The 21,378-nt window shown below is 42.2% G+C and overlaps 1 protein-coding gene across 3 annotated transcripts in view; it reads right to left on the reverse strand.

Annotated features, from left to right (window-relative positions):
* Positions 1-2,822: 2,822 nt before the first annotated feature.
* Positions 2,823-21,378, reverse strand: part of smarcd3b (SWI/SNF related, matrix associated, actin dependent regulator of chromatin, subfamily d, member 3b) — a 63,100-nt gene continuing 44,544 nt past the window's right edge. For all 3 annotated transcript variants that reach the window (XM_036521017.1, XM_036521016.1, XM_036521018.1), the window contains 11 exons: positions 18,313-18,355; positions 16,134-16,256; positions 15,458-15,580; positions 12,447-12,542; positions 6,667-6,768; positions 5,743-5,904; positions 4,832-4,929; positions 4,140-4,275; positions 3,805-3,927; positions 3,292-3,393; positions 2,823-3,077 (listed from right to left, as the gene is read on the reverse strand). In XM_036521017.1, coding sequence (XP_036376910.1) covers positions 3,024-3,077; positions 3,292-3,393; positions 3,805-3,927; positions 4,140-4,275; positions 4,832-4,929; positions 5,743-5,904; positions 6,667-6,768; positions 12,447-12,542; positions 15,458-15,580; positions 16,134-16,256; positions 18,313-18,355 — 1,162 coding nt within the window. In that variant the 3' untranslated portion in view covers positions 2,823-3,023. The remainder of the gene's footprint in view (positions 3,078-3,291; positions 3,394-3,804; positions 3,928-4,139; positions 4,276-4,831; positions 4,930-5,742; positions 5,905-6,666; positions 6,769-12,446; positions 12,543-15,457; positions 15,581-16,133; positions 16,257-18,312; positions 18,356-21,378) is intronic.

Below are 21,378 nucleotides of genomic sequence, written 5' to 3' on the forward strand. Positions count from 1 at the left end.
ACACCTTCTACATGGTACTGTGACATCAAAGTAACGCAAATGGCTGTAGCATCCAATCAGGCACCAGCTGCAGTCAAGGCACCTCCCCTTATATACTCTTATACTCATGGACACCAGTAAAAGGTGCACAGAACTAAAAAAAGGGGGCCTACAATTGTGTCCCTTTGGTGACTGAGACAGACAATGCTTCAGGGCAGTTCAAAACACTATGTCCCCTATGTGTAGGACAACAGAAGCAGAATTCCATCCAAATTCTCATATCTGAGTCTCAATCATAGCAAAACACTGTCCCATTCCACAGAATAAACAACAAAAAGGTCCATCATGCACACCTGCAAAAGTAATATGCAGCTGTCTTCCTCAAGACATGATTTCTTCTATTTACACAAAAAAATTTTACTCGTCCCAGAGACAGGTGTAACTGGAGAGTAACAATGTCATTGTTCACAACAGTGATGCCTTGTAGATTTTATTTGTAACACTGTGTAAGGGTCCTTGTGCTGATATTTGTCTTGTGGTATTAGCCAATGACTACATAATCAGTGCCAAAATACATATGGGGCAATTTGGGACTCCAACTCTAAACTCAAACAATTTATTTCAAGAACAAATTTCATGTGGAGCAGGTGGTATTACAAGTATCATTCTACTGCTATCCTTGTTCAACAATTGCCACACCTGCAGCCACAATAACACTGTAACCATAGTGACTACATATGTGTGAGCTATTTTACCTAATGCACAGTGAGGACAATTTAAATAATTCTCAGAATTTGTCTGACATGATTGCTGATAGAATACATTCTATCTTGGACTGTCCTGGAAAGCTTTTCAACTAGCTTTCATCCATAAAGAGCTAATTCACACAATGCTGTGTTTCACATTCCTTGCTTGGCAAGTTTTTCTGTGGTTGGTCATGATACTTTCAGTGCAACTACATTCTCACTGGCAGTTAACAGGATTGTGCCTTTTTTCCTTCATATGAGCCTTCATATGAGAAACACTTTTTTTACAGTGATTCTTAAAGCATAGTTTGAAACTTTTTTGTACAGTGAATTTGACATGCACACCATATATCTTTTGAAATCCACCAAACAAAAATGCATTTCAGAAAATCTGAAATCAGACTGAAATTTGATTCATACCCTATCTGCTATCCCAAGAGTCCAGCTATCCTGACAGTAAGCATATAAACAAAAAAAGCTGGAACTGAAAGCTGTATCCTCTAGAGGATCTAAATGACACCAAACATCCTGTGTTTCCAGCTGTTGTGCAGCAATGACCCCAGTACTGCAAGCCACTAACTGCATCACAATCTCAAAATGTTCCTGTGACACAGTACTAGCGCCACAGCAATGTTAAGGGAATATAATGCTGTATTTGGGAGCCTAGCAGGAGGTGTTGATATGAATGTCAACCTGTGGGAATGGCATGTTTATATGTTTTAGGCATAGATATTTAGGCATAAAAATTAAAATCATCAGGCCACTTTACCCTCAAACTCTCAAACATAAGCAAACATATATTTAACTCCAAACCCATCAAATAAAGTCCATCTGTTGGGGAAATGTATTGGTCTTGGCCAAACATTTTTGCATTTTACAAAGAGTATATGGATTTAATATACAGCACCTGCTCTGGCTAGAGATGGACTCATACAAAAAAGGAGAAGGAGACCCTTCTGTTTAAGCAGTGCGTGTCAAGCTGCCTGGACTCCCAGGCTCCACATCCTGGTTAACATTAGATACTACATCTCGCTATTACTGCACTGCAATGCTGCACCTCTACAAACACAAGAAATCTACTCTGAGACAACTGACCAGTTCAAGCAGAAATGGAAATGGATCCACCTTCAGATGTCTGACCAAGGCTCAGCGCTGGAGTCTGAATCCATTATTTTAATCAGAGCACTTTCATCAATGCTGACTGAGAGGTATTTACAGAATGTGGCAAATGAGTAGAATTGTATTTAAATCTTCAGAATGTTTGTGAGCATGTATGTTTGGCAAGGAGAAATCCTGCTGTAGGAAGCAGCTTGCGTTTACTGGTAATGTTAAAAGTGATGTCTGTACGGTGTGATTGTGTCTGTATCTGGGCTGTGCATAACATAAAACACTATGAAGAACCTATGAAGAACCCTTCATATACATCCCATAATTTTACTATCCAGGTGTCATTCTATTGTTATTGCAAGGCTCCCTCCCCATATTCAAACCTTTGGGTAATCAATATGAGTGACAATGTTAGAGGGGAGGGGGAAAAAATGTTGACAGACGTGCTAAACACTGACAGTATGAGAACAGTAAGGGCTCATCGCTAACACAGTAGGCTGAATACTGAGAATGTGGGCTATCACTGAGGCTGAGAGCTAAAGACTGATTCTGTGGGAGCAACACTGGATCAACTCACAGGATCAACAATGACAACTGGCTCAGTTCTGCAGCTGTCACTTCCACCCCTGTCACTGTTGCAGGCTTCAGCTCCTGCATTCCGAGTCTGACCTGACGAACGCACTGGCACGCTTTGAGACGAGATTCAGAGAACAGGACGCATGAATCCGGGCCAATCCTTGTAAATCTGTACAGCATATACAGGCATCCGGTCTGATGGGTCTTGGTCTTTTTTGGCTTGGCTGGAACCGCAAGTAGGCAATATTACAAAACAAGTCGATGCACAGCTTCTTGGACTCCAGGAAGTGATGATGAGGAGTCAGAAGGAGGGAAGGGTTGCTGTCTGTCATCCTCTGGTAGAGGAAGGCAGGAGATTCCAAGCTGGAATGAGGTGCATGTGCATACATGTTTCTGTCTGTGTGTGTGTGTGTGTGGGGGGGGGGGGGGTCATGGCTTGATTCCAGCTAGATAGAAAAGTGGGCCATATATGATTGGTCATGAGTCACAGGTCACAGAGGGTGACCACATGAAATGAAAATGAAGGATAGTAGTAACAATCCAACACAGGAAGGTGTCTGACACGAACTAAACGTGGGAGGAGGACAGGAGGAAATGCATGGTAGGGGGACGGGTTTAGGTGTTGCGCACAGCCAGGGCCTGTTCCAGCTCTTGTCTTCTCTGCTGGATCTGTGGACGGGAAAGGCGGCATGAACAGTGTCTAAGGCACTGAACTGCACAGCCCTACATGGACCTGAATGAACAACATTGCAAACATTGCAAGTCCAAAATATTTTAGCTTAGAACGTGAAAAAATGTAGCCCAAACAAAATAGTTTGTAAAAATATTGTACACTCCCCAATGTACATTCCCAGAGTTTCAAGCAGATGCTGACTCCGCTCACCTTGCAGTAGAAGTATCGACTAACAGCCTCCTGGGACCAGGGCTCGTGGTAAAACTCCGCCCTGCGCTCTTCCTCTGGATTGCCAACTACATCTGTCATCACCTGCAATCAGAGAGCCCCATGAGTCCTAGCATAGGAAACCTCTCAAATGTTCCTACTATACCCATGAATTTAATAAGATGGACAGTCAATCAGATGTCCTATCATTTTGTGTGAACCAAAAGCATCCTGTTTCCATTATAGATATGGAAATGCTAAAGACATGGAAACCGCTGTCTGCACTCATTTTAGAGTTAAAGTCAGATTAGATTATTATGAACCCCAAGAAAAGACACTCACAGATACTACAGCAAGTACATGATTCATCACACCATTTCAACAATACACGCCAGTCAGGAAGTGATATAGGGCCAATATGGCATGTGTGATTGCAGCACATTTTACTCTGACTGGACCTTGTGAATCTGGTTTGTCGTGCTTCTTGTGGAATCCTACTAGCTGTAAGCTTCCTACCTTAAGGTCTCTGCTCTGGGATTTGAGCCAATCCTGGATGTAGCCCTTGGGATCCTTAGAGAAGCTGAGCATGAAGTCCCTCTGGATTTTCAGATGATTGATAGACTCTATGGTCTCGTGGATCTGGATTAAAAGCCAGTGGTGGTACATAGTCAGAGGGTCAGATCAGAGATTAAAAGAGTGTGTCTGTGTTTTTTGCTACCTGACATGAGCCTAAGGGAACCAGACAGTAGGGGAGGTTGTGTGCATTATCTTTAGATTGCAAATTTTCCACCTGAAAATGACTGAATCAGATATGATTATGCGTTGTTTCACTCAGGCAGTGATTGGCTCACCTTGTTATCCAGGGAGGCGATTTCTTGCTGATTGGCTGTGGAAAGAAGGAAGCTGCTCATCTGACTCTTCAAGGGGTCTTCTACCTCCACATCGATGTCGTAGCAGGCAGTCTTCTTCTGGTCATTGGGGTCCACACTGTTGGCAAATAACATTGGGTATAGTACTGTATCAGTAGTACTGCCTACAGGCCAACTCAGTTTAGCGATTTTAAGCAATACATCAGCTAAAAGGACTGGCTCAGATTAAAAAAGGGGACACAAATTCCTAGCAATCTGCTAGCAATTTGTTTTCTTTGAGCTAGCCAACTAAGTAAGACATACCTTTACCCTGTACCCTCATTTAAATAGGCTGCTCATTTATCAAATATTAAAATTAAGAAAAAAGTGTATTCTTCCATTCATCTTGAGTTCTGACTCAGCAGTATATTAAAGGTTACATTAATGAATTCTGAATAATCTACATGATTCTCAGTTACTGATTCAATCAATGAATAACTTAAGGGTTAAAAATAATGGTTGAGAGACAAAAATACTGCACAAAAGTCACCAGAGATTTGTTTAGGACAAAAATTGTATTTGCACTGAAAAGTGCAGACATACAAATAATTTATGGTAGTAATAATGAAGTACAAGGTCAGGGTTTACAGTGAGGGTGATGCTACAGGAAGCGTGAACCCAAGGGCCCACCTCACCTGATGATGTGGTTGATGACGATGGGGTCAGGGGGTAGCAGCAGGTTTGTGAGACGCTGGGGTATCTCAGAGAATTTGAGGCGTGGGCAGTCAAAGATCTGTGAGGGAAGGTGGGAAAGTACCCAGTCACTCCCAGACTACAGCAGAGTGAGAACGTACAGAGCTACCTGCTCTGTGACATTCAACACAGAATGTCACGGATAATTCTGTGGCATTCTTCGGCCCTCCCCACAAAGCCCACACAAGTACAAAAAAACACAGGCTTCAGAAAACACCTGTTACTCTAATCATATGGGGTGTCTTTTACACACACTTTTACTCATTTGTTTTTTCTTATATACAGAATTTTTGAGAGTGATTAAAATATTGTGTTGACAAAAAATGAGTTTCTTAAAATAAGTCTCATAAGATAATTACCCCATGGAGGGGAGTGACTGTGCTGGGAGCATAATAATGGTCCCTGTTGATGTAATCTGCTAAAAGGCAATGACCAACTCGATGATGATGATGATGATGATATTGACAGTGCAGATAATGGAGATGCGGATGATGTTCATAATGATGATTTTTTTTTTTTTGTTATGTAGAAGATGCTCTTATCCAGAGTGATTTACATAAGTTACATTTTTTAACATGTAATCCATTTATACAGCTGAATATTTACTGAGACAATTGTGGATTAAGTACCCAAGGGTAGAGCAGCAGTGCCCCAGTGGGGAATCAAACTGACAACCTTTTGTTTACAAGCCCTGCGTCTTACCACTTTGCTACACTGCTGCCCACTAACGATGAGGATGACGTTGCTGCTGACGGTGGTGGTGACTGTGATGTTTCTTATGGTAGTGGTGAAGATGATGGCGGTTGTGGTGGCGATGATGTTAGTAAAGCAGAGGGCTGAAGGGTCACTGCACCTGCTGGAAGTACTTGTCACAGTTGATGTATTCCTTGTCATGGGCGTCCTGTAGCTTGTTGGTTTTGACGTACTGCCAAAGCGCCTGGATGATGGCTGATCTGGTCTGGGTGTGGATGCCTAGAAGGCGGGCCAAGCGAGGATCCAGCTTGAACTGGGGGGGCTACAGCAGAGGAAGGGGGGGGGGTTAACAATTGCTTTCATAATAATGCACTTCTGATTCCCCCCCATTGTAACATTTGATTGATTACATTTTAGAATCCATCATGAATTGAAATTTACACCCCATTGACTTCAAATGAAAGAAATTTTTTTCCCATATGTCATGTAATCTTAAGATGCCCTGTCTAGAAAGTTTAAAGTAACATGGTGCACTAAGGCCAAGGCAAAGGGATTAGTATATGAAGAGGTGTTGTAAAGAGTTTTGCTTATACTTTTTTCATTCCTGAGTGGGCGCCATCAGTCTGGTCCTACTGACCTTCAGTGGTCCAAAACAGAGCCCCGCATGAATGTAAAGTTGACCATATTAGGAATAACAGTACCTTTGTCTAATTTGGAAATTTGGAAAGCCACAAAAGTTGATTCTATGCAAAATGCCACCAAGAATCACCATTGCACCCACTTCTTCTGCACATCAAATCCAGTCCAGGACATTAGACACCATTGTGTACCATTGAGAAGAAACAAAACTACAGCTCTTGAGCTATTTCAGGTTTAACAAGGTCTGCTCTCCTCTCCTGGAATGGATCGTTATGGTCTTCATGGACAAAAATGTGCAGAAATGTCACTGAAAGACAGACCGCCGGACTTTGTTCACAAACATCACATTCCATTATCACAGCAGCACAAGAAATTCCTCTTTTTTTCCACTATATTCTGTCTCCGCAATCAAAGAAAAATGAAATGGGGTTTGTTGCGCCCTGACCTGGTAGTCCAGCATGAGAAGCAGGGTGCAGCGCACGCTCACGTCACCCGGCCTCTTCACCTGGAAGCCATCTGTCTCCTGGGTGGTTGGGGTACGGTGCCACTGCCGGGAACACAAGCACAGGAGGCGCCACCTTAAAGGAATGATATGCAGGGGCACCCTCATCTCGGAGCCTGCTGAGACTCTCCCATTGCTACACCCTCTTCTGCGTGCTACATCTCCCATTACAGAAACGCTCAGCGAACATAACATGCTAGCTGTGCAACTGTGCAAGGATGTAATGTCAGCATAACAACTTCCATCGTGCTTTGCTACCTTACAGTTAATACTCAAAACATGTAGGCTACTGTGAAACAGTAAGCAGTGGGGAACTGAACTGGCAACCTTTCGGTTACAAATCCTGCTCTTTCAACACTGTGCTACACTGCTCATCTTTTTTGCTTCTCCAAGTTATTAATAAACTCTACTTGTACCACACTGGGAACTCTGTACATTTTGAACATAGCCTTTAAATTAGACTCCCATTCACTGAGACCAGAATTTTCGCCTCTGAACTTCTGTCCACATACTGCCTGTAAAGAACAAAAGAATGTAAGAAGTATTCATACCCTTCTTAATTATAAGGCTAACCTTGCTCAGGTGCAAGATATCCAATTTGTTGATGATCTCCACCTTTACAGGAAATAAGTGGGTCACCTGTTTTGAATGACTTCATGGGCATAAATACCTTCTCCCTCTTAACATCAAACAGTATGGCTGGATTTTCTAAGTGAGGGATATAATTGTGGAGAAGCACAAATCTGGGGAAGGATACACAAACAGTTCAAAGGCACTGAACATACCTTGGAGCTCAGTGCAGTCCATCATACAAAAGTAGAAGAAATATGGAACTACAGCCACACTGCCAAGGGTAGGCCACCCCCCAAAACTTAAGTCGACAAACAAGAATGGCACTTGTCAGAGAGGCTACTGTGATGCCAACTGTCACTCTAACTCTAGCTACAGTCAGTGGCTGCAACTGAAAATGATGTCCTTGGGTCAACAATCTCAACTACTGCACAAAAAGGGCCTTTATGGAAGAGTGGCAAGGAAGAAGCCCTTGCTGAAAAAAGCACATGCTTGCCCATAAAGGCTTTGCAATACATCACTTGGAAGATACTACAAAGTTATGGCAGAAGGTCTTGTGATCTGATGAGACTAAAGTGGAACTTTTTGGCTCAAACACTAAGCGGTATGTGTGGCGTTAAGTGCCAGGAAACACCATCCCCACAGCGAAATACACTGGTGGTAGCATGATGTTATGGGGGTGCTTTTCAGCAGCAGGGATTGGCAATCTGGTCAAGATTGATGGAAAGATGAATGTTGCACAATACATGTAAATTTTGGATAAAAACCTACTACCCTCTGTCAGAATGTGTAAACTAGAGAGGAAGATTGTGTTTCAGCAGAACAACGACCCAAACCACACTGCCAGAGAAACACTGGATTAGCTTAAAATGAAGAAAACTGATGTCCTTGAGTGGCCCAGTCAGGGACCTGACCTTATCCCCATCGAACATCTGTGGAAAGATCTCATAATTGCTGTCAATTACCGCTCCCCAACTAACCTGGTACAGCTTGAGCAATTTTGCAAGGAAGAATGGTAATATTGCTCCATCACATTGTGCAAAGTTATTAGAGACTTATCCTGACTGATGGCTAATAGTTGTGAAAGATGGTTCAAACAATTACTAAAGAAGGGGGATGAATACTTATGAATTGTTGACATTTCAGTTGACATTGTTGACATTTCAGGCATAACTGTTAATGCAAAAGGGCATCAACACAACAAAGGCAGAGAACAACAGCAGTACTATTCTCTTAAAAACAGGAATGTTCTCAATAAAAGGTAGTTTTAAAAAAACATTCACTTGTCCCCATTCCCTGTCCACCAATATCTTTGCCTCCATGGTGCCACATGAAACTTGCATGAGCTGGGAAACACCCACACAAATGCCAAGGGAATCAATTTGAATGCCTAGCACCCACCTAGACCAACCCTACAAAGCAATGCCAGATCTAGAAAGAAGCCCCCAAAAAATGTGATAATCAGCAACAAATTACTAGTGGCATCTCCCAACTTGCACGCATTTCCACATTTCATTTAAAGGGGCTTGTTCACCAATTCGCTCCTTCATTGCCTAGGCACAGCAAACCTATTTCCACCTCTCACACATAACCCATGGCAGCGAATTATTTTATTACCAAAGATAATGTAAGAACAAGGCAAGTAATTACAAAGACGTGACATTATCAGCCATGACTTCAAGAGGAGCCTATAGTGAAGCCATTACATTTGTCACACACTATGCAGCCATTGCATTGGAGCAGGCAGTGGGAGGGGAGTGATGTAGTGGCCCTTGAGTCCTGGGTAGACTTGGTGAAGGGGTCCCCCATAATTCAAGTGAAGATAGCACGTGAAGCTGTCTCTTGTCTTTTTGATACAAGTTCCCAGGTGACTATGCTCCATCTGAACATGTTCCATCAATTGTTCAGTGAACAAGGGTCTAAGCTCCAAGACCTTTCCACCTGGCTTAGCCTGAAACAGATCCCTTATACAGCCTGTATGGAAGTGGATATTGATATTGGGTCTTCATAACTTTCAAAATGTGGGGTGGTTATTGTTAAAGATTGTTGTCTTTTTCAGACATCTGGTCTCTTAGGCATGAATGTGACCCAGCGGTGCTTAGAGATCCTGTTTGAGAGAGGTGCCCTCAAGACTGAAGTACCGTTAATGCTAATTCATGTGGAAGCAGAGATTGGAAACAAGCCCTTGTCATGTGAAGACAAACCAGATTCAACAGAATCTGCCCATTCAATAATGAATTATGTGTGAGAAGCTGTTCCGTTGTGGTAGAAAATTTTCAGTGTCTTTTAGCAAAACTGAATGCCAGTCTACAATATTACTCAAACCTTCAACTCCACTCCTGTGGATGAGATTCAAGGTGTCTTCATTTTCTTAATACTTAAAAATAATACATTTTATCTAAAACTGTTGACAACGAATAGGTTTTGTTTTTCAGTTTCAGTGAACAGAGTTGACTTGTATGTAAAAACGTTTTGCTTTTGTCAATGCTAGGTGTCATGAAAGTTGAATTTCAGAGCAGGCTTATACAACACATTTATGTGAGTAAATGACCCTGACAAAATAATGGGGAACCATATCCTCAAACCTGACGCAAAGCCATCTTTCAATAACTGTGCCATGAAACCAAGAAAAAAAAAATAATCCAATTCATTAGAGGTTCAAGATAGCTCAAGTTTTAATTGCACTTGAAACCCACAATTACCTCAGATAAATCAGGCTCTTATTGTCAATTACAAGAAGGGTGGGGAATACAGTGGAGCACAAAGTAGGTGTTTCTGAGCCCATTTTCAATTGTGCATTTCAGCCTATCATACCTAACCATCCAACCACCATCACTTTCAGCCCTCTTATTGTGTTGATCTGACAGTGCATAGGAATGATCACTTTGAGATAAATTAACAGAACAGATGAAAAATGAGAGCAGTCCATGGACTGGAGAACACTGGTGTGGCTTTTCTGTGCTGGCATTGAGCATATTTCATTCCCTGTTAAATGACAACACATGCAATGTAAAAGGCATTTTAAAGTTTCAGTGATGTTGTGGGAATGCTAAGTACTGGTTGGGTTCTTATCATGCTCATACTGGTAGCTGATAGCTGACTTGCTGTCAATAATACGATTATAGTGGGGAACATTCCCCCTGAATACGGAAAAGACGTGCATTAGGATTACAATCTGAGAGAAACATGGACCTACAGCGATCTGTATACAGTGGTATTCACATACATGATCCAATTCTGGAAAGTCTGCCTATGTTAATTTATGTTATCTTGCGGTAATTTTCCTATTGTACTTATATCTCTAAATGCCATAGTGTACAATACTTCAGTTCAACTTCAGTTCATCCTTGGGCACAGAGTGCTTCCATTACAAAAACTGCCAGCTGACTCCTCACTATCCCACAGAATAAAATAAGATATTTTACAAGGGCTAATGTATCATCAGCAAACAGCACAGTACACAAAATGATGATTCTGTACCTTTGAGTGCCTTTGTTATTGCATTAAAAATGAATAGCTGTGGTAACCACCATTGACTGCCATGTGAGTGCAAAGAAGTCTGACAGTGCTTACTGTCATTGCCACATATGTCATGAATGTGTGGTCCTGCAAGGTATAGAGAATGTGAAGATACGTCACACCGTGTTACATGTTGGGACAGGGGCACCATCTTGTGAGGAATGCGCTGTGTTTAGCTGTGCCTGCTACGGTGGTTACCTGCATACCTTTTGTTTTGTTTGGCTAAAAAGTTGTTTAAATCGTTCAAATCTGATGGAGAAGGGAAGAGATGGAGAAGGGGAAAGAGAAAGAAAAGGGACCCTATCAGGAGAATTTAAATAACAATGCCAAGCAACAGTATTTGGACAAACTAATAACGATAAATAACATACATCCATATGACTTGGCAGCCTAAGACTGGATTACAGACCCTGATGCACTACCTCCACTCACATACCCGGACATTGTAAATTATCTCGTTTTTGGACTGAGTGCATACACTTTGTGTGAGTTTAAAAGTTATAAATCCCTAGAAGCTCATGAAGTTTTGCAGTGGCTAATTCACAAGCCAGCAAACTGCGAGAGCACAGTCATACTTGCAAAGGTAAGGTGACACTCCTCTTTTTGGCCCAATTATTAAACCAAACAAAATACAATACTTTCAAAAACATTCAGCGATGTGATTGTTTTATTGAGTCAGGCAGTGGGTTTGATCAGTCGCACTATCAATAAAAAAAGATCTGCTATAATCTTGGACCTCCTTCTTACTGCAGCTACCCACGCTATCCGGCGTCTTCCCATCACCTCCTCAACCTGCTTCCCTTCGTGTTTTTTCCACGTAGGAAAGGTACTCCATTGTCCAGTTTTCTCCCTGAACGATGGTGTGACCTACTCTGGAAGCTCTTGATGCAGCAGCACTAACTTACCATGGCGACGTTTTTCAGAATCACGACAGAAAATCAAAACACAGCTTCCAGCTCACGAACAGAAAGGCAGTGGGATCCTCACAAGATGGCGCGTAAACAAAATTCAACACGGCGTGACGTCAACTTCACATTCTCTGTAACAGCTTAACTTATGAATGCATTAGAATTAGCCAGTTTGGAGTGCAATAGAGGGAACCATTTTAATTGTCTTAAATAATTTTATTTTTTCACTGTCATTGTGGGCTGTTTTCTTCCTGTCATTTTATGTAGCAGACCAGCATGTCAGCAACCACCTGTTTGTGAGGTCTGACATGGCCATTCATGATGGTTTGTTGGATTTCTGGCATGTTGAGCAACTCCCTCACTCAGCATGACCATCAGTTTCCCCTTCACCGCGAGCTTATTTGAGGGCTCGTTCAATGATGGAGGTACCACACATAACCATGGGCGCATGCCTTTTCTGACCCTCACAGACCTTAAGGGTTTCAGGGTGGACTTTAGAATCAGCTCAAAGAATGGTGCACTCTCACAAGCCTCTGTTCCTCTCCCCTTTCCTAGTCTCCTACCCAAAGAGACAGCCCTAAATGAAGACACTAGCATACTGCATACAATCATTATACAGAACAATGGAACAAAAGACATCACGATACAGACATGTGGAAGGGGATGAGGACATTTAGAGAGACAGACGCATATAGAGTCAGAGAGACTGAGAGGTCTGATACTCACCTCCACCAGGTGGTTGTCAGGTCCATACAAATCTTTGTCCAGCTCAATCACAAGGCTCTTGAAGAAGGAAGAGAACTTCCTCTTCTGTTTTCCAGGCTGGAGGTGGATGGACAAAGACAGGAGTAAGTTTTCTCTTCCCCCACATGCACTTCTGTGCTCTTCCCAGCTGCACAGCACAGCACAGCCCCATGGAACCAATGTAACAATTATTTGTTCATATCAAAAGCATGATAATGTAGTGTTTTGGGCTCCAAAGAAGAAGGTACACATGGGACAGATATTGTTTCCTTTCTTAACCATCTGAAATCCATGTCAACCTAGACCACAGCAAGAATCACTGCAAAAATACCAGACTCTATAGGCATAGAACCCCTGGAACCTGAGCCACCAGTGTTGAGGGATGGACTTAAAATGCAAATGCTATCCTAATGCCCTTTCAGGCTCACTTCTGAACAGCACTGACCTTTTTTTTTTACTTTAGTGCATAGCAACAGTTTGAATTTGAGACTGCAAAATCAGTTTGGGACCGTTGTAAGGTGAATTCATTAAAACGGCTCCTAATTTCGTTGTCTGAAAACTGCATCTCTGCCATTCATTTGCTCAGAACCCATGCCTTTCAAAACCCATTACAATAACTTACTGATACAGGAGACCAACCATCACCATGCAACTATGAGGGCTTATGTCATACCAAAAGGCTGTTAGCAGTGACCAGAGGTAGATGAGAACCCCAAACGCTGTGAAAACCACACATCATAGCGTCATTAGCTACTTCCCCTAAGCTCAAACGCAAGCGCCTGCCCCTCATACAACCTCAGACATACAAAACGACAGTATGATGAGTATTACTTATTATGAGTATTACTTAAGTATGAGTCTTACTTGTGTCCCTGCTTAACAAGCCTGGCCTGCACTGCAAAACAATTCATGGTCATGCAGCGTTTTTTTTTTCCACACTGAGGAATCTCGAGGTCTTTCATACTGGAGTGCTAGCCAAACAAACAATTACACTAAGAACTGAGAAATCACTGCGGTCAAACAGACACCGCAGAGCAGCTCTGCCATCAAAGAGCTACCAATTTTCATATTTGGTTCAAAGACTAAACATGACCTCAGCTTTTAGTGTTGCATGTCTCTGTTGCCAAGAGTAGAAGCCACAAATGTTTTTGCAAAGTCTAATTTTAACACCACTGCTTTCTGCTGAACTAGCAATGCATACACATAGACATATGTTGGCTGGGACGGACAGCTAGAGACAGAGACATATAGAGACAGACAGAGGCAGAGATATAGTATATTTAAAGGCACATTTACAGGGTGGGGACTAGGGCTGTGACGGTAAAGATTTTTTCTTCTCGCGGGAATAAAGCAACAAATTACCGCAATTTAGTGGTTTACCCACCCCCCAGCGCTGCCCTCCGACCCCCACGGCAACACAAAAAGCCAACCCATGACGTTTGCACATGAACAACTGCTTTATTTTTCTGCAAAATTCTCGGGAAGGCTGATTACAACTTAGAAAGTGATTGCAAACTTACAAATATTTTACATTTTAACATTTTTACATTTAACATTTTAACATTTTAATATTTTATATTTTAATTCACATAATTCTGTAGCCTATACAATAATGGTGTCTGAAGCAGCATGAACAGGTAGGCTATATGTAGCCGCATTAAAACAGTTTTAAAATCAGTTTTCAAATCAAATGACAAATAAGAAGATGGTAAGGGAACATTAGGCTAATGGCTTTTAAACATGCAACATAATTGAACATTCATGATGTCGGTAGGCTATTTTACATTTACATTTATTTATTTAGCAGACGCTTTTTGCAGCAGCATTTATACAAGCAGTGATTGCTATCTACTACAATCACTGCTTGTATAAATGCTGCAAAAAAATCGAAATGTACTCATTCTTTATTTTACGGTCTTTTTATTTTACATGGCAAACACAGATGTGCTGAATGGCAAATTTCGTTTTAACCCTTTCGCGGGTACGGTCACACTCAGAGCCGTGTATAGAGAGAGTTTGGACAACTAGAGTGTCAACTGTTCTGCGCTATGATTGGTTCAGGGACTATCACATGACTCATGGGTGCCATGTTGTAACCTAAGTGTCATCCCAGTGCCCATTCACGATAACAGGGATGCAATATATGTATATATTTTTTTAAACATTGACTTTATATTTCACATCATCAGTTTTTTACAGTTGAAGCAGTTATGTAGCCAATTATCTGTGCCATTCTGTTGTGGTTCATTCTATTTTTAACCCTTTCACGCGTACGGTCACACTGGTGTGATTAGCCATTTAGCGCATATGCTAAAACTGGTGCGATTAGAACACTAAATGGGAGAAACTGTAGCTAATTTTAGCTTTGAGGAAACAGCGATGATTAACAACGATTTAACTCTAAAAATATAGCAAATGCTAACTGAAATCTATAAGAAACTTAATAACACAAATGAAAACATAACGAACCATATAAGGTAACATGTGCGCTACATACCATAACAAATTAGTTACATGCAAAAGGGTTAAAACAAAATTTGCCGTTCCGCATATCTGCGTTTGAGACGCCTTTCAGTAATTCAGCCAGGTAAATATCCGTGCTGGAATTACAGAAGGAAGTTCCGGTCAAACTTGATAATATGATTAATCTGCGTTAAAACATTAACACTTTAAAGTTTCCAGATTAATAGTGAAGGAGCGTTAACGGCTAAAATAAATAAATAATTGCGGTGATGCGGTAATGAGCTCAACCCCGCGATAGGCGTCTCATGGCCAGGGTATTGCGGTGATGCGATTATCGTCACAGCCCTAGTGGGGACAGACAGGAGATTGGATGCAGAAACTGGCAGACTGGTAGTTAACAATGAGGAATTAAGACAGTCTGAAGCTGACTCAAATTCACAGATACAGACAAAAAGAGACAAATGGTCTGACTTATGTCCTAACTGTAGGATTGTCAATGTGCATCTTTACAGACCACAGTAGAGACTCACATCATCTAGCAGTTTGCCCTCTACTCGTAGCTCCCATGATGCGATACTGCCATCAGAGTCATCTGCATCTGGTTTGGCAGGGTTGAAGGTGTTGGAGATGTACAGCCTCAGTTTGCGCTTTTGCTTATGACACAGACAGAGGCATGCATTCCAGTCATGAAACCGTTATTCAATTTCCTGTTAACCTTCCAGCTGCTAATAGCACTGGGTACAACAACCTGTCCAGGATCAGTTAACCCAAACATAATCGTAAATCCAGTTATAAAATGAAAAAGATTAAATTGATCTAGGGTCAGTGCTGGGGCGCTGAATATATCTGCATCCTGCTAATGTCAATTGTACTCAGCTTGTGATGTGAGGATATAGCCAGGAATACAGCTAGCCCATAATTTCAAAGGTCTCCTATGAGACCACTCTCATTTTAGTCTATAAACTATGACCCCTTTGCTACTTTTGGGTTATTGATACCTCCCAGGTGGATTTATCATAAAAGACTACTGTACATTATGGAGGCTTATAGATTCCACCTCAGTAACTTTAACACATATGAAAACTAAGATCTCCCTTGGGGTAGGGAGCCCTCTCTACTGAAATGATTTTCTGAGGGTCTCGTTCTATCAATAGCTTTCAAAGTCAAAGGTAATGGGGGGATGCAGAGGAACATAACTGAAGGTACCTTCATTGGTCTCTTCAAAGCCTCCTGAATGTCCACCCGTTTCCTCATGATGGTTTGGTCTAGTTTGCGCTCAAATGCCAGGAGGTCCATGTAGGCTTGTGACTCTGGGACCAATTCACGGATCTGATTGGACAAATACACACACAGGAAGCAGCTGTAAGATCTATAATTTCTTTTAATTGCATTTTAATTGAGTCCTTTATATTCGTTTCTCCACCTCATCTGTAATACAAGCATCTACCCAGAGAAATGCACACCAACTAGAGTTTCCAGTACTTTGGCAGGTTTTACAGCATATTATACAATTGTCATATCTGAAATATATCAACTAGCTAAAGAGAAAACTCATTATTTTAAGGACACAGCTGTAGTTGCTAAAATAACCTCAATTATTCCTTTTCAGGAAAAACACAATGGGAAAAATGGGATATTGCAGTACTGCTTCATGAGTAATGCCACTCTAAAGAGCTGGTGGTGCTGGGTAAAAACTTCCAGCTTTCTGACAAAATGGCTCTCTCCAGGAAATATAGAGCAGAATTCAATTTGACCACACATTATATATCCCCTTGTAGCTCCATGCCAAACATACAAAGCAGTGTGGGACAGCAGTTTGTTATAGTGGTTTGTGAGCTAGACTTGTAACCAGCAGGTTGCAGGTTTCCGTCCAAGGCATGACAATGCTGATACAGCCTTGAGCAAGCCACTCAGTCTGCACTACATTAGTAAGGATACAAAATACTGCTAAAATATCAACACACTTTCCAAAGACGTGACATTAGTTTGGGTCTGTTTTCTGATCTGCCATATGACACATTGCAGTTTCTGACACGAAAAACAATGAATGAGGACAATCTGCTCATAGGCTGCCCTCTGAGTGCTCTCTTGATGAGTCCACTGGGTGTACAAAACTACCGATTTGCATTATTGGACACAATGGCAAATGTGAAGACCTGACACCATTCAGGAGACAATGGAATAAATGACGATGTACTGACTGAAAAGAGGCACCAACAGCATCTCTACAATATGTGGAGTGCTCTCAGCACTCAAGAACTTTATGCTTTTGCAGCCACAGTTAGTCTCATGGGACAACCAGCTCAAGTCAGCCCTTTGACTTCTACATAGCAGTCAGTTCTGCTCATCTGTTCCTGGTCTAATGGATTTGCTTATCTTACTGGGATAGGCCACTTTTGTCCTGTGATGTGATTAGGACAGGAGCGATGAGTGATTGTGACAGTGCTGTTGGGACTCAGCAGCCACAGGTTGCTGAACTTAGCTGCTGCCTGCCGTGTGACCAAGCCCGCAGATTGGCTCAACCTGTGCCGTCACAGCCAGCAGCGACACGCCTCAGAGCCACGCAGTGACTCAGAGTCTAACGAGCATCCCATGTGGGTGAGGGACGAGCAACTGCAGCCGCGCGCGTCGGTGTGTGTGCGCGCCCGAGTGTGGCGCATGCATGAGCATGCGCCACCTCAGAGGAGAGCGGTCTGCAGCACCACTGCAGCTGTGCTCTGGCGTGGGCTCCGACCCAGCTATTCACACTGCACCCTCTCAGCTCAGCTCCCTCTCTTTTTTACCTTCTTCTCTTTCAGTACCAGACACTATGAACAGACAGACAACCCGGAGGAAAACACATTCTCTCCTTGAATAATCTGGCCGCTACCTCCAGGACCTCCGGATAAAAAAGAAAATGCCTGTGGCGGGGTAGGAGCAGGAGCTCCGGTAAAGCTCACAGCCCTCAATTGCCTGGCCCCCGAAAAAGAAATCATGAATAAACAGCAACTTTTATTTCACAATTATAGTAATAATGGCAGGACTACAAGATGTGGAAAGGTGGCTTTTGCTCCGACTTGGATGAATTTGGCACATATATACCTATAGCGACAGTCTCGCATAAAGGTAAATAGTCAGTTTACCTCTAATAATCAGTCTGTTGTAAATTAGTCTGGCAACGATCCTGTACAAAATCGGCAACATCAAGACCCCCTCCAATCCCAATGGTGTTCCAATACCCCAGAAGCCCCTTTTTAAGTCCACAATCCCCCGACACATTCAGTTCCCATCCTACCTAAAACACCTGCTACCAAATTTTAAAAAAGGATTACAGTTTTCTTCAACAGACAGACTGACAGACAGACAAACAGACAAGGAGAAATCGCAAAAAAACAAAGCAGCTCACCCTCTGAGGGAGAATCTTGTCTGCCATTTTCCTTCTCTTGGCACTATGGAGGGGGGGACAGACAGAAAGAAATAAAAAAGGAGAGCATGTTACTATGGTGACAGATAGCGGAGTACACAGGCCATCTGCTAAATTACTGGGACACATCCAGACAGTGTTCCCAGCTGTTTGTGAGTAACCAGCAGAGGCGGGGCACGTGGCGGGGATTCGAGAGAGAGAGAGAGGCAACACGGTAGGACATGCACCGTCACGCGGTGAAGCCACGCCGCTGCCCGAGACCAAAGCGTAGCCAATTTATTTTCACTTCAGCTCGAGGCTTTTTCAATTTTGATGGATTTTTGCGTACAATGGAGACTGTGCCCCCTACCTTTCCTCATCCCGTTTCCCAGCAGCTTTCCAGTTTTGCATTGCAGAGTGCTTTTTTAACCAAACCTTTCTTCTAGGCTGTCCCACTTTTCTTTTTCTACGTTTGCACTCATTCACTGTGGACCATGCCCATTCTCCTTAATTGGGCAATCCTGGCTAATTCACCAAATGTACACAGGAATACAATGTACACAGGTGATACAGCGCAGTGAACAAAAAAGTAAAAGGAGAAACATAATTAAATTAAAGAACCGTAAATAAATAAATAACTATATATATATATATGTATATATATATATATATATATATATATATATATATATATATATATATATATATATACAAATTAAGTAAGAATATATGTACAGGTTCACAGTATTTGCACAGTAAAGTAAAAATGTATGTTACATTATGCTACATATTGCACAGTCCCACACAATGTCCCATACAATGTGTGTGTGAAGTGCATGTGCGTGTGTGCATGTGTGTGTGTGTGTGTGTGTGTGTGTGTAAGGGGGGGGCTTTGGCAATGATACATGTGGGCAGTCGGGGCATGAGGTAGGAGCTAGGATGAGTTCAATCCATCAAGGAGATCAATCCATCAAGTTAAGAACAGACATTGCTTTTACCATTGTCACAATGTTCTTTTAACCAAGCTGGAGTTTTTTTGCTCTTTTTGCTCTTGAACTTTTGTTGCTGTTGCGATTAATATGGCACTGACTCTCAGTCTCTTAACCAGAAACAATTTTGAAAGTCAGAGGGATGTCAGCTATCGCCTCAAATCTGACACCTGCTTGGTAGTTTACGACAACAAACGTGCAAGACTTGTGTGTGTCACTGCAGTAAACTACTGCACAGGAAATAAGGCCTACAGATAACAGAGAGGGTGTCACCTAATCAATAAGATCCATGGGCCAGCTGAAGCAGGGCAAGCCCCTTGTGCTCCATTCTCTGTCTCCTATTCCCACATAGACTGGTGGTTTATCCTGTGATCCCCCATTTTAACCACCAGTCACTCTACCAAAAGCTCTACCAAAGTCCGACAGAGGAAGGGACCAGTGAGGTTCATATAGTATCCCTGGGGCCTCTCATGATGTTCTTTCAGTACAACTTTGAAGCTGTAAGAGCATTATATGTTAGCTGCAATGGGTGATAATCATTAAATAATGAGAGGAGGAATGGACCTTATTCCATCTGCTCTGTTTGACAGTCATCCATGTGTTTGTAATGGCCTGCAAGGCTTAACTGAATAATATATGGAGAAGCTCTTTACTCAACCAATATTAGACACATCGCTCAGAAAGCTGTGGTAATTTTGCCTCTAGCTGCTGTGGCCCAAAAGGAAAGCTCTGAATGGAACATCTGGCCTCACATCCATATTTTTTATATACCTTTCATATGTGCACATGTAATCTTTTGCATTCAAAAGCAACAGCTGTGCGTGTATCTGTGTCTATGATCTGAAGCTATGTCAAAGACAATGTTGGCTGGATGAGAAAGAGGTTGTGGACATGGGTTTAGCCAAGTGGCTCCTGAACAATGAGAAAACACAAGACACAATGATTAAGTGACCTCTCATTGCCATGGTCAGACTTACAGTGCACTTCCAGTAGAGATAAATGATCCAACAGGAGTTTTTCAGAGGATGGCACATATCTCCTTGTCCTTTGACCCATGTTCAGTCTTTCACTGGCATGTCATTATATATTTGCAGCCTGCAAAGGTTTTGCCTGGCATCATGGTCGTATGTTTCAGACTAACAACGCCCATGGATGCCTGAGTGGAATCTAATTCTGATCTGAGTAATGAATATTTGACAATTTGCAGTGGACTAGCTACAGCTGTCTGCCTTTTGACAACCACTGGCCCCACTCTCACAGCAACTGTTTTCGTATGGTTTACATTTCCAAATACCAACGTAAAGCTATATTGAACAATGGCAGCCAACAGGAAAACTATCGCCCAGACCCCAGAAACACTCACTGACTGGTCCCCAGCACTTGTGTCTGACTGGATGGAGATGTCTGAGATTGGAGTCTAGGTGGCTGTAGAGGAGGTATGTGAAATTCAACACCATTCAAAGCAGAAGAGATCTTGGGGCGTACTCACACTAGGCCCGGTTGCCTTGTACCATGCCCGAGCACGATTGTGAATTGTTGTCTGCGAGTAAAGCAGCTCCAAATTCCTCCCTCAACGTCATCTGCTAACGTTAACTATCTAGCGATAGATTTGACAAACATAGCTAGTTAGCTAACAGGCTACCTATCTGAACGATTGTTGAAGACTAGCTACTTGAACAGGTTGGCTGCTTCCTTTGTGATACTCTGATTAAGCTCCTGACAACAACAATGCTTACATCGCCACGTAAAAGGTTAGTTTTATTGCGCTTGCTAGTAATCAAGCTAATATGACGATCCACAGAGTTGTTTTTAGGTATAGATGTACATAACTAACCAATCAAATTTTGGAGGTAGCCAGCTTGTTATATTTAAGGAAGTCAGCTGGCTAATCAAATGATGGTTTAAATGAATTATTATGACTGGGCGTGTAACTAACAGATATCCAGCTAACTGCTGCTATAACGGATATATTTTTTAAATGGGGCAGTCGCATTATTGACGTCTTGTTCGAGTTCCGTGCTCGGGCACGGTTAGCGATCACACTGATGCGTACCGTGCCCGAGTCCAACTGAACCGTGCC

The sequence above is a fragment of the Megalops cyprinoides genome, chromosome 2, assembly GCF_013368585.1.
Source record: "Megalops cyprinoides isolate fMegCyp1 chromosome 2, fMegCyp1.pri, whole genome shotgun sequence".
Lineage (NCBI taxonomy): Eukaryota > Metazoa > Chordata > Actinopteri > Elopiformes > Megalopidae > Megalops > Megalops cyprinoides.